The sequence below is a fragment of the Labrus mixtus genome, chromosome 14 (assembly GCF_963584025.1).
Source record: "Labrus mixtus chromosome 14, fLabMix1.1, whole genome shotgun sequence".
NCBI lineage: Eukaryota > Metazoa > Chordata > Actinopteri > Labriformes > Labridae > Labrus > Labrus mixtus.
The window spans coordinates 18,030,934-18,043,659 of NC_083625.1; the positions used below are offsets into that span (position 1 = coordinate 18,030,934).

The 12,726-nt window shown below is 40.1% G+C and overlaps 1 protein-coding gene across 2 annotated transcripts in view; it reads left to right on the forward strand.

Annotated features, from left to right (window-relative positions):
- LOC132988295 (roundabout homolog 1-like) overlaps positions 1-12,726 on the forward strand; it is an 85,729-nt gene that overhangs the window by 16,905 nt on the left and 56,098 nt on the right. For both annotated transcript variants that reach the window (XM_061055616.1, XM_061055617.1), the window contains exon 2: positions 3,277-3,603. In XM_061055616.1, the coding sequence (XP_060911599.1) occupies positions 3,277-3,603 (327 nt within the window). The remainder of the gene's footprint in view (positions 1-3,276; positions 3,604-12,726) is intronic.

Consider the following 12,726-nt stretch of genomic DNA (forward strand, 5'->3'; position numbering starts at 1 on the left):
CCCTCATGGCTTCTTTTCTGCCTTACGTATTCACCAAATGTACTTGAAAGAAACACAAAATACCAAAATGCTGTGCCTTTCTTCTTAGTTTTTCTGCACATTTCAGTCGATTCTCTAGAGAGAAACAGTTGCAAAAAAGCAGACTATTTTCCCACCTTTTTTTCTTACAAACAAAGACAAAACACAGACCTGCTCATTTCTCTTTTGTGCTCTTCACTCCGCTTCTGTCTAGATCTTCACAAGACAACAGAACTTCCTCGGGGATGACTGACAGGAAAATAGAAAAGAACATACTTGTAGGGGCACAGGTGTTACAAATGACCTTTGCCGTGTATGTATGTACTCCATTGTGCATCTGTGCGAATGGTTTAGCATACTGATTGTATGCTGGCTGCTGGCCCTTTGCAGATAAAGCCCAGTATTCTTGGGGCCCACTGTAATGCCAGGGAGCTTAGGGAGCTGCCTGGGCCCTTAGGCATTGGACCAGCACAATTAGGAAAAAAAAAGGCAGCATTTGTGACCATGGGCAACATTCCCCATATTGTTTATACTGTTCTTTTTGTTGCTTTAATTGTCTCGACAGTGTGTAAAATTGAACTTAAACGGAATGTTTCACTTTTGCCCACTACAAGAGTGCTCTCTGTTATCTTTTTCGGTCTGTGATTTTACCTTAAAAATGATATTTTCCCTCTCTCTCTCGAAATGATTTAAAACGCTTTCAGCATCAAATGTGGTTGTTAATTCCTCTGCTTTTCAGGCTACATTTTATTCTGTTGCATTTCTGGAGGGCACAGTCTTACTGTAAATGAAAACCTGCCTTTGTGCGATTATCAGTTTAGCCATTGTGCTTTATTTGCTTTCAGCACTAAATAATCTTTGCTCCTCCATTGCAACTTTTGAACATTTTGTGTTTTTGTAGTTTTATATACTCTAGTATATTTTCAATTGCTTCTTAGATTTTATCTTATGTTTATTAATTTCTTACTATTTGTTTTAATCATATGATAATTGCTTTGCACCAAAACACCAAGTCATATTCCTTGTATGTGTCAATCAAAAAAACAAGATTCTGATTCTGATTTCAGTTGGTAGGATTTGGTAGAAATCTGTGTAGGGTGCTTATCCATTACTTCGACTCATAACGCAAAGAGCTTTCTCAGTACCTAAAGTATGCTCCTAAAGTTTGTGTCTAAAGTTTTCTTGAAATGTATTCAAGCTCATACTTTAATCAGTTTCTGTCTCTTCCACCTAGAGTTATTATTAGAGTCATGTTTGCACTAAGCTAGCATCAATAAAGGTCTGCTTGTGCATTCAGTGGTGTTACTACAGGGACTTCAAGTGGGTAATTACCTGACTTTCAAACCATTCAACTTTTCTTGTCATTTTTTTGGCTATTAGCATATACTGGTAGCTATACTTTGACATCTTGTTGGCATTAAAAGGAAGAGAAGGCAAAGGAATAAAAAAAAAACAAAAGCAAAATGTAATAGTCAGTCAGACAGTATGAGGGCTAAATCTCAGCAGTCTACATCCATTTGCCCCCATCCAGGTAAAATGAAAACTTGAAAATGTGAGCTTTCCTTTCAGTTTTTTCATGATATGCTTGCAAACTCCTTCTCTCAGAGGTTGTGAGCTAACTCTTTAAATAATATCCCCAATGTCCTTTATAAGCTTTTGAAAACAACAGTAAATGCAGATTTGTACAACAACACCCACTGGATCCAATTCTCACCCATCTCACAACGTGTGAGGCGTTATCTATGTGGCTAAACACTTGTCTGTGTGGGATTTATTGGTTGCAGCAGGACTGTTGGAGCTCATCACTCTGTAGCACGCTGGTGATTATCTGCTTTACAGGGCCATTGGCACATTAAAGCGTGACCGGCTGAAGGCTGTGTTAGCTAGTGTTTGCAGCAGCATGAAAGGCCAGAAAAAATGTTCCCAAAGCAATAAAACAGGTAAACAGAGGTTGCGCGGCTCACATTAATACCACAGTTTCTCCATACTTCCTGTATCTCCTCTCCCACAGTCTGTATTATGTTTTATTTGGCAGCATTCAGGACATTTTTTTTTTTAGCTTTTGTATTAGGATTAAAGGTGATTTTGAATCAGAAGTTCTGCAAATGAATGACTCGTGCAGCTGTTTCTTTGCAGCGTTCTTTCAATACTGGAGGGGAAAAAAAGGAGAGAAAATGTGGACAGGGTTAGAAGTAGGCTGGCTGTCTGAGTTAGGGGGGGATTTGGAAGCGATGGAGGGAATGTGAGACGTACAGTGCTTTGCAGTTGTTTACCTGGATCTCATTATGGAGGTCTGCTTTGTGCTCGTCCTCACAGGGACTCATTGTTACACAAGCTTCTTTGAGACGAGCAACATGATCGACATCTCAACAATGCATCGGGTATTAGAGGTGAATCTGTGGTTGTTAGTGTGAGTATGTGTGGAGGTATTGATTATTTCTTTAGCTTGCTGTGAGGATTTCAGAGACAGTGGTGAAATTGGCTCCAAATGGTGAACATGTATGGGAGCACAGATGAATGTATACTCCGGCAGGGTATGATGTTTCATTTTAAGAATGGATGTCTCTTCTCTGACTCTCTTTCTCTTCTACTATAATGTCTCTGCTACATGGAGATGCAGAAATACAATGATCCAACATATAACTTTGTCCCTGTTCATTCATGAAGTGAAGTACATTTTATGACTTTCTTGTACTGTTAGGTTTAGAAGCGGGAGTTTCAGGCACATTTAACACAGTTGTACATTCAAATCAGGGAATTGAACATGGGCAGTGTCTATAGCATTTCATCGGTTGAGGCACAGATTCACAATTTAATCCCTTTATAATTCAGCCTCCGAGCTGTAAATAAACTTGTCTATGCAATTACATGTTTAAAGGCGAGACGTGTTCTGAACGATCTCACTTCCTGATGATTTGTCATGTCAGCACTGTTGTTTTTAATTTACAACGCCTCGTGGGGTTCCAACTGCTGAAACAAAAGCAAAACATTTTTTATGTGCGACACGCCATTGTGTGGTAATTATATTGTCAAACTGGATTATTGTTAATACAAGGCACTTGCACAGGAATAATAATGTGCCGTGTCTAATTCCTTTAGAGCTGCTGCTGTCTTTATTGCATGGAAGGATTATTGGAGGACATGTGTTATGGCTCTTTGTGTTATTTGTTGTTTCATTGATTGATATACATATTCACTTTTCTATATCAAAAATGGCTGATAACAATCCCTTGTTTTGTCACTCATCTTTCTCTTAAGGATCTCGCCTTCGCCAGGAAGACTCCCCTCCCCGCATCGTGGAGCACCCCTCTGACCTCATTGTGTCCAAAGGGGAACCAGCCACTCTCAACTGCAAGGCAGAGGGCCGCCCGACCCCTACGGTGGAATGGTACAAGGACGGGGAGCGCGTCGAGACGGACCGCGACAACCCCCGCTCCCACCGCATGCTGCTGCCCAGCGGCTCCCTCTTCTTCCTACGCATCGTCCACGGACGCAGGAGCAAACCCGACGACGGCAGCTATGTGTGCGTGGCCCGAAACTATCTAGGCCAGGCCATCAGTCACAACGCGTCGCTGGAAGTAGCCAGTAAGTCTCGTTGGTGTGTGTTTGTACTGAGAGCGATTGTTATTCAGTTAAAAGTGATGCAACACACATGCAAACACATTTCTTCTGTGCTGTGTAATCATCTGCAAAAAAAACACCTTACATAAAAATAGGAACAGTCACACACTGATCCAGACTGCTAAACCTTTGACCAAGAATAAGCAATATGCTATCTCTAACACCCAGGCGTCATACGCAGATATCCAGATAACAATTGTCCATGCTCTCTCAAACATTCAAATTGATTTCACAATCTGTCAATTTGCCTGATGAAAGTAAGGATTAAAATATTGATCTTCAAAGAAAATAAGCAGCAAAAGACAGGGATAAATATCCTCAATATAACCTTCAAGTTATCTCCTGCATAACTTCTTGAAGCTAGAAAAGCAAAAATAGAAGAAAGAAAAACTAGCTGCTTGAAAAACTAGCTTATATTGGCAAGTTGTTCCTTGAAGAGTAACAGGAAGCAAATCAGAAACAAAGCCAGATTCGAATCAAATACAAAAGTCTGAAACAAGTCCAACATAGGAAATGTGCTGCCAAAGAAAAACATGCTGCAGAAAGGAGACAAATATATAAACAGCAAACAAGCTGCAAATACATAAACAATGCCAATAAAAAAAACCCTCAAAAAAACAAATTCACCTGCAAGAAGTTGCTTTTCTCGTCATTACAAAGTGAAAGGAAGTGCTCCAGGACTGTAGGGGCCATTTATTGGATCTGGGCTTGGGAGACTTATTCTATGGAGAATACAAATGTATGACGTTCAGCCTTCTGCCGGTTCAAGCTCCATGTGCTAGTCAAAGGTGACCAACACTCTCCTGATGCTCAGAGCTCCAAAACTTGGCAGCCAATAGTAGCTGGCTAGCTGCACAGATTCATGAGTGAGCAGTGGTTTTTAACCATTTCTCAGTTAACAAAGATCAAATGTTATGCTTTTGAATAGAAGCAAGGACGCACAGCATATTGTTTGGCTAATATGTTATACAAATATATTAAATACTTGAATACCCTGAATTTCATATTTATTCTTTAGACATGATTTTACTGTTTGGACTTTTCATCTTTTAAGTATCTGCAAAGGTTTGCTGTTCATGCATTTGTCTGAACTTTCTGCGGCACATTGTTTAATTCACTTAATGTTTTTAACGTTTTATTTGTTTTGGACCTTTTTAATTGTTTTTGAATTGGCTCCTGAATTTGCAGCCAGTTTCTTCTTTTTGGAAATCTTTTTGGAAATCTTTTTGGAAATCTTTTTGGCGGCTGCAGCATGTTCCCTCTCATCAGCCACCGTAGCCCTCGCTCTTTCAAATCAACCAATTGATTCACGGGTATTACATTTGAACAACAATGTCACTTCATAAGCTTGTTTTATCTTCTTACTTTGATCCAAAATAGGTCATTTTTATGGTTGAGGAGGGACAGGTGGAACTTCATTAAGTGACCCACCTGTCAGTCATGCAGCAGCTGTGTGTATGCTTTAGCCTTCAGGATTAAACAAGTGCTGAGTGTGCTCCTAACAGGTGACAGTGTCAACTCCGCTGACTTGCAGAGTTACAAGTGTCAAGTGTGTGGTGTTGCCAGTTAAACAGCCTTTCACTGCAGTATATCTCACACAGGAATCTGTTGGGGCATCCAAACATATGTGTGTGTGTGTATATATATATATGTTAGTTTGAGTGATGGAGTGAAGCTTTAAAGAAGCAGTCAGGGGTCAACGGGCAAAGGTCAAGGCTTGTGACAATCAGAATAGCAAATCCCAAAGGAGCACAGATTCTGCAGCCCAAAACACTTGTATTTGGCAAACAACATGGGGAAAGAATGCACTAAAGGAGAAAGTGTTGGTGACAAGGGTTAACAACCACAGACGTGCCCTCACACTCTACAAACCTTCTCTTCTTTAACTGCAGATCCCCCTCCTCTGCTCAGCTGTGTCAGCTTGCACAGCTCTACCCAGGCCTGATCTCCAAGGGCCGATATTTCGCTAAGGTTTTAGAATAATAACACCCCTCTGATATCCATTTCACCTTATGAATTATAATGAAAGGGATGGTCAAACGGTATCCGAGTAATGCATGGATCAGCACTCCGAAGCTGAGAAGCTCGGCTCTCTGCGGTGAGAGTTTATTACTTGGAGTTCTCTAAATTTACTGAGAGGTTTTAAGGTCGAGGGGAGAGGGACACAGAGAGGACTTGTTGAAGCTGTCTGGATGAATTATATCTCCCTGCTTCATCCCTCAAGGGTCACACAGATTCATGGGTCACCCTGGGGCTGGATAGTAAAACAGAACTCCCTTCGGCACATGCTGCTGAGTTAGGGAGTTCAAAAGAGGACTGAGAAGCTGGGGAGTGTTAAAAAGAGGATTGACCTAACTCTGTCAATAGACCAACAACTAACATCAATTGTCTTGACTTGTTAAGGAGGTATTTGTTTCTATTGCATAGGGTTTAATTTGCTTAAAGGTTGCTTTGACTGAAAGGAACAAAATTAAAGTCGGCTGCATTAAGAGCTGCAGTTGAATGCAAAGTAAGAAGCTGTGGCTCACGTACAGGGCATCATCACGTTCCCATCATGATTTTACATTACAGTTTGTCGCTCAAAAATCAGTGAGGCAATACAACTGTGAGATTATACTCTAATAATAGATCCAAAGCAATGTGGATGGCAATCATCTACCAAGAATAAATAATTTGAAGTGAGTCTGAACAACCATGCAATTATGGTAACATCATGTGCTATGCTACAATAGATGCACGATGACACATTTTTTTATTGTTGAAATATGACTGAATAGGAAATTGCTATCTAGACCCGCATGCTACCCTGTAATCACAACAAGCAATAGGTGTTAACCATATATATATATATATATATATATATATGTATATACATTTATATAAAAAGGAAATGTGTAGTTAGCTACCCTATATTTGAATAACCAGTCATCAAATGCCCCTAAACTCCAAGTTTTGTCCATTCAATACTCAGTGTGAAATAGGCTCAAATACTACCTTTGAGTGTCATTATGACTGTGAATTACAGTCAAAGTCATTACATTTTTCTTCTGACTATATTTTGCCACACAGACTTTATTACAGCCTGATACAGAAAATCTGAAAGATTTGTGTGTTTGTGTGTGTGGTTGTGTGTGCGTGTAATAAATAAATAAAATAAAATAATTATTAATGATAATAATACAATCAGTAAGATAGATAGATAGATAGGTAGGTAGATATACTTTATTGTCTGTCCCAACAGAGACAGAAATTCTCCTTTGACAAGGCTCGAACAATAAACACAACTTACATTAAAAACAAAAAGTGCAGTACATTAAAAGAAGACTTAAAAACAACAGTTTCTAAAAAGGGGGGTCTATTTGATTTTGTATTTGATGAACTCTCTTGTATTTAAAAGGTACTTTTTAAAAACTGAGTACAACTGACTTTGAAATGAAAAGCTGCTTCATTTCATTAACAGTATTTGTTACCCCAGATCAGGGACATCAACTTTATAAAAAAAAGGGAAAACTATATTTCCGTAGCCTGTATAGACATACACAATTATTATAACACTGAATGAATCCTAGACTTAAAACTAGCTGAGCACCTAAACAAGCTAAGCTAATGTTAGCAGCAGCCTTGATGTCTGATACAGAGTGCAAAGGAACATTGATTTTAAACAAGTTAATTATTTTTTGGTGTACTTTATTTGGTAGTTTTATTTGGTAGTTCTTCTAATTTCTTGATACGTGGTTTAAATGTCTGATTATAAAACAATCATTTCTGCATGCCTTTGCTGTGATTACTGCTACACTCTATGCTAGCAACATCAAACAGTTGGGTCTGGTGGCCAAAATAAAAACTACCGCTGTGTATACTAATGTTTAGGAGATGAAGAATTGATTGACTGGCCTACTTGCCATTTCACAACACAACACAGAATTAAGGGCATTTCTGTTGCTGGTCATGACATCTCAACAACTCTTTAAAGAACATATTTGATCAATATAGCAATAGTGTAGCATCTTAATATGTGTAAGATTGTTAAGTAGTCTAACACTTCTGGCGTTACCTATGAACTTAATTTACTTCACTAAGTGTAATTGAACATCAACAACTGTGTTGAATCACTTCACTGACGTAGCAGATCCCTCAGCCAATCTTAACTTAAGGCAAAGTGAATACTGTTAAATAGCACACTTTTTTAAACTTAGGAACAGTATTCAACATGTTTGTTCCCGTTATAGGTCAAAGAATGCTAATTATCTTACCTGATGAAGATCAGCAAAATACAACTTCACAAGAATAATCTAATCTTCATCTAACAAATACACAAAAACAAAATTGAGGATTAATATTTGATGGAGCCTATGCATGCTGTGACGCGAATTAAAGAACGGTTTAAATGTTCTAATTTAATCCTAATTCAATAGAGTAGACAGTATCTCCGTTGTATTGAAGATATGATGTCATAAGTCTATTGATGGAGTGTGTTTTTCCAACAGTCCCTAAAAATAAACACGTCATAGTCAAAGTTCATTCAGATAATTGCCTGACTTGGACATCTTGTCACTTTATTAAAAAACAAGGAGTTCATGTACTCGGCTACGCAGGAAAGGAGAACACTGCAGCACACTGACAAGAACCCCGCAGAGTATAAGACATTTGATCTCTTATTCACAAAGTAAATGAAGAGAAGTAATGACATATAAAAGCTTTAACTGAATTTCCATATGAATTCATTGTATGATAGCATTTTCAAAATGCTGCTTGGGTTTACCTGCAGTAAGGGAGTGGTGATGAAAAGTGTGGAGACGGCTGACAAAAGACAGGCCGACAGATGTAAAGTGACAGGAGCAGCGAAGGAGTGACAGAGACAGACGGGCTCAGAAGTGAGAGAAGAAGAAGTGTCTGTCCTTCAAGGCACAGACGTGAAACTTGTTTGGAGAAAATTGAGGTGACGTGGTAGAGACAGTGACAGATGTAGCATGTGCTGGTGCCTGAAGCGTGACCACAGGGTCAGAATACTGTGCGATCACACTCAACATGCGCACAGACACACACACGCGCACACACACACAGGCAGTAGAGGAGCCCTTTCTGCGGGCGAACGACGAATGAAATGTGGAAAAAAGGGGAAAAAAGACATATAACTTCATTCCTAACCAATAAATGTCACAGAAGACACTCAGCATATTTTTTTTCCAGCCTGCAGGGACCCTGGAGGACCCTGGGAAATGAACATATGTCCTATTGACCTCAGCCACTTGATTCAATCATGGGGCGCTTTATTGAGGTGAAGGCAAAGTCACAGCCTGTGTACTCTAAAGGTTATTGGATAGTAGACCTGTTTCTAAGTTCAGGAAGGGAGAGGAATAAATGATATTCTTGAACTAATTGGACACTGCCATTTGCTGGAGGAAAGAGAGGCTCAAGGCGGAGCTGAAGGTTACAACACAACACTGCAGTGATGGAGTAATGAGGCAGAGAGAGAGACATACAGCCACGATACTTACTAGGCTATGAACTGAGAGAAGGAAACATCTCCTCCTGGTCTTTGTGTCATTGAATTTTCTGAAAATTTAGTCTGTTACATGTAGCACAAACACATAATGTTCTATCACACATGGAATTACAAGATGCAGGTTTCAAAGCCAGAATAGAAGACAACAAATCCTTATATTGTAGGCCGTGTTAATACATGTATTCAAGGGATTTGAATGAATACACAAAATCATCAGAAACTGTGCGCAGCACATATGAACAGAATCTTAATGTGTCCCCCCCGAGATGTTTTCTATGCTTTTTTTTTTTTTTTTTTTACTCAACACAAGCCTATAAGCAATACTGACATTGTGTTTGATGTGACAGGATGCAGGCATCTTCACAGCTGAAGTTAGAGTGTATAATCAAAAGCCTGGGTGGCCAAGTAATACTGCCCAGTCTTTTATCACAACAGCTCACACATTTAAAAAAAAAAATATCTCGAACATTTCAGTCCAACCACCGACCAACCTCTGAGTTTATATTTATTTGATGATCATCTAATTGCTTTCATAAACTTCTTTTAAAAAAATAATCGTGACGGGATCGGTTGAGATTTGATAGCCCATTTTTGTTGATTAGTTTTCTTTTCTATCAAAAATTGGCGTTGCTGAAGTGGGAGCTGCACATACATGCTCGCAAACACAGCGCTCCCACACTGACGCCGCTGAAACCGTCTGGCCTCTGTAACACCTCTGTTACTGAAGACTGTACAGAGGTGGGATCATTTCGCCCCCCTATTACGCCGCCGCAACATTCAGATTGATGGTGAAACATCAGAGGGGCGTACATTTTGTGGCTTGAAAAAGCAGTCGGAATAGGGCTATAGACTATGTTCATATACAAGATTGTGCATAGCAGAAGAAACCAGTTTAAGAGAGATAATGAAGCCATCCAGTTTGGATTTCTAACTACTCTAAATGACTTTCATTTTGAACCTGAATACAGATAGTTTGTGACATATACAAATGAAAACACAGATAGAATTTTGTTACATCCCGTGTAATATGTACGTATTCAATGTAAACTACCTGTACATATAGTATGTCAACAAAGAAAACACTTGTGGGAAGATGGAAGGTGGCCCTTACTCCAAGTAGTTTAAATGTTCCATATAAATAGCCATTTCAGCGTTTACGTGTACTCCATCTTTAAAAATCAGATCATGTGGGGCGCTGGTGGCGCAGTGATTAGTACGCGCATAGTAGTGGAGGCTGTCGTCTCAAGCGGGCGGCCCGGGTTCACCTACCACCTGTGGCTTCTTTCCCGCATGTCATTCCCCACTCGCTCTCTCCCTGATTTCCAACTCTATCCACTGTCCTATCTGTACAATAAAGGCACAAAAAGCCCAAAAATAAATCTTTAAAACAAATAAAAAATAAAATCAGATCATGTAATCTGGTTCTACATAAGATACTTGGTCTTCAAGTAAATGTCACAATAGCCAATGCCAAAGGTTATAAATGGAAAAATCCACTGTTATAATTCATCTCTTCAGGGCTCATATGAATCTATGTTGCCCTAAGAAATCATGTAAGCACTGCGGTATCCACATTTCATATCCTCAATGTATTCAGTTTTGTTTGCCTCTCATATCTTGAAAAGAAAAAGCCAGTGGGAGCGGTGTGATGCTTCGTGGTAATCACATGAATGCATTAACACGACAGACATGTTCTCACTAACAACATACTCTCTGAAGTGGATCATGGGATATGTGCGGCTCAGTCAGACTGTGAGATTGACAGCTTAAGGCGGGACCCCTGGTCTCTCTCCTGCCTGTCCGCTCCTCTTTGATTGTAATATTATTCCGGAAGCAGAGTGACTGCATGAGATGTGTGAAGCAGCGAGGAGAGAGGCGGATTCTCAGAGGTCAGGTTCCCTCTCCGCCTGCCACCTACCCATTAACTAATGGCTTCTCACTTCAAATGGCTGTCACCGTTGCTGACAACTTCCTGCTGTAGTCGCTCTGGATAAACCGATAAATGATCCTAAGTGGCAGTAGAGCATTATGTCTCAGGAAAACTTGTCATTTTTCTCCATATGGATGGAGATATTATTTGATAGACAAACACTGTCACATTGTTACTGCTCTTCATCCACTGCCACAAAGTCACATATCAGAGTTTATTTCCAATTGCCTGTGACAGCCTGTGAGTGCCGCACTAGCCTCTTGTTCCTCATCCTGTTTTCCGCTCTCCTTGTTCTCTCCCCACGGTTTAGATCTGTTAGTGAATAAGTATCACACTCTGGGGACAGCTGGTTTTTGTTTACAATGTGGAGACTGGGGCGAGTGCACTGCGAGTATTGTCTAAACAATTTTAGTCGCTATATTCCCTCTAGGCTCAGCGTTTCCAAGAGGCTGATTTGTGCCAGAGTGTCAGGACGTGCAGAGAGAGACAGAGAGACAGAGAGAGAGTTTATTTGGCTTGCAGCAGCACGGTGGGGGGAAAAAAAAGAGACAGGGGGAAAGTAGTCAGGAGCTTCTGATAGAGACCATATGGCTTCTGGGTGTGTGGCAATAATACCAGGATGCAAAACTGTTCCCTTTTTTTTTGCTTCAGGATTGTTTACACATGTTTGTGTCAACTGTTATTTTGACAGGAACATACTAAACTTTCACATCCCGTTGGCAGATTTTTGACTTATGTCATTCATTGTACAATCTTTTGTGTTGTTCTACACTTGCAAAAGTTGCTTTATTTGACAACAGAGATGCTTTGTAGCATTGAGCAGAAAATAAAACAAGCTTTTTGTTGGATAATAACCCAGCAGGCATTGTAAATCTGCACTGTTGAAGGTTCATCTGCTTTACAGACATACAGCCTTCTTTATTGACCATGTTGTGTGTGTTTGAGTGTGTGTGTGTGTGTGTGTGTGTGTGTGTGTGTGCGCACGTTTCACCCCCACTTTTTTGCTTATCTTGGGAGAATATGTTGCTGACGAGGGGAGACAGGCGTGCCACAGGGGGGAGAAGCAGCCTGGGAGAGTCAAATCAACAAATCTGTCTGAAGAAGATAGACTTTTGTGTACAGTGTTCTCCAGTGTTGGTGACATTAAGCGTATGCTTTGGGTATCCATCCAATTTTTCTTTTTCTTTGCTCAGCCCTGGTTGTTGCCGGGGAGACAGTGTGTGGCTGAGCCCATTTCCCTCGACAATAAATCTTTTCCCGCTCAGTATTGGACCTCACTCACTGCTGGCTGCATTTCCCTGCAGCCTTGGAGCTGTGCGCAGCTAGCTCCTATCCATTTCCCCACCAAACCCACATGCTAGCTGTGTCAGGTTACTCTGATGTCATGTGCATTTTATTCCCTCATTTGCTGATTTGTTACATATCAAGAGAAACTTCCCTTGAGGGCTTAATAACCAGCACTCATGTTCATAGCTGCAGAAGTGTTTTTAACAACTGAAATTAATTAACAGTGAAAACCCATCATCGAGTTACAACTCGCAGCAAACTGTCTTCTGACATAAGCTGTTATATGTCTAGTGTGCTCTATATTTTACTTGTGAATTTATCATTGGGAAGAATTAAAGGCTTACAGCATGGTTGAATAATCCTG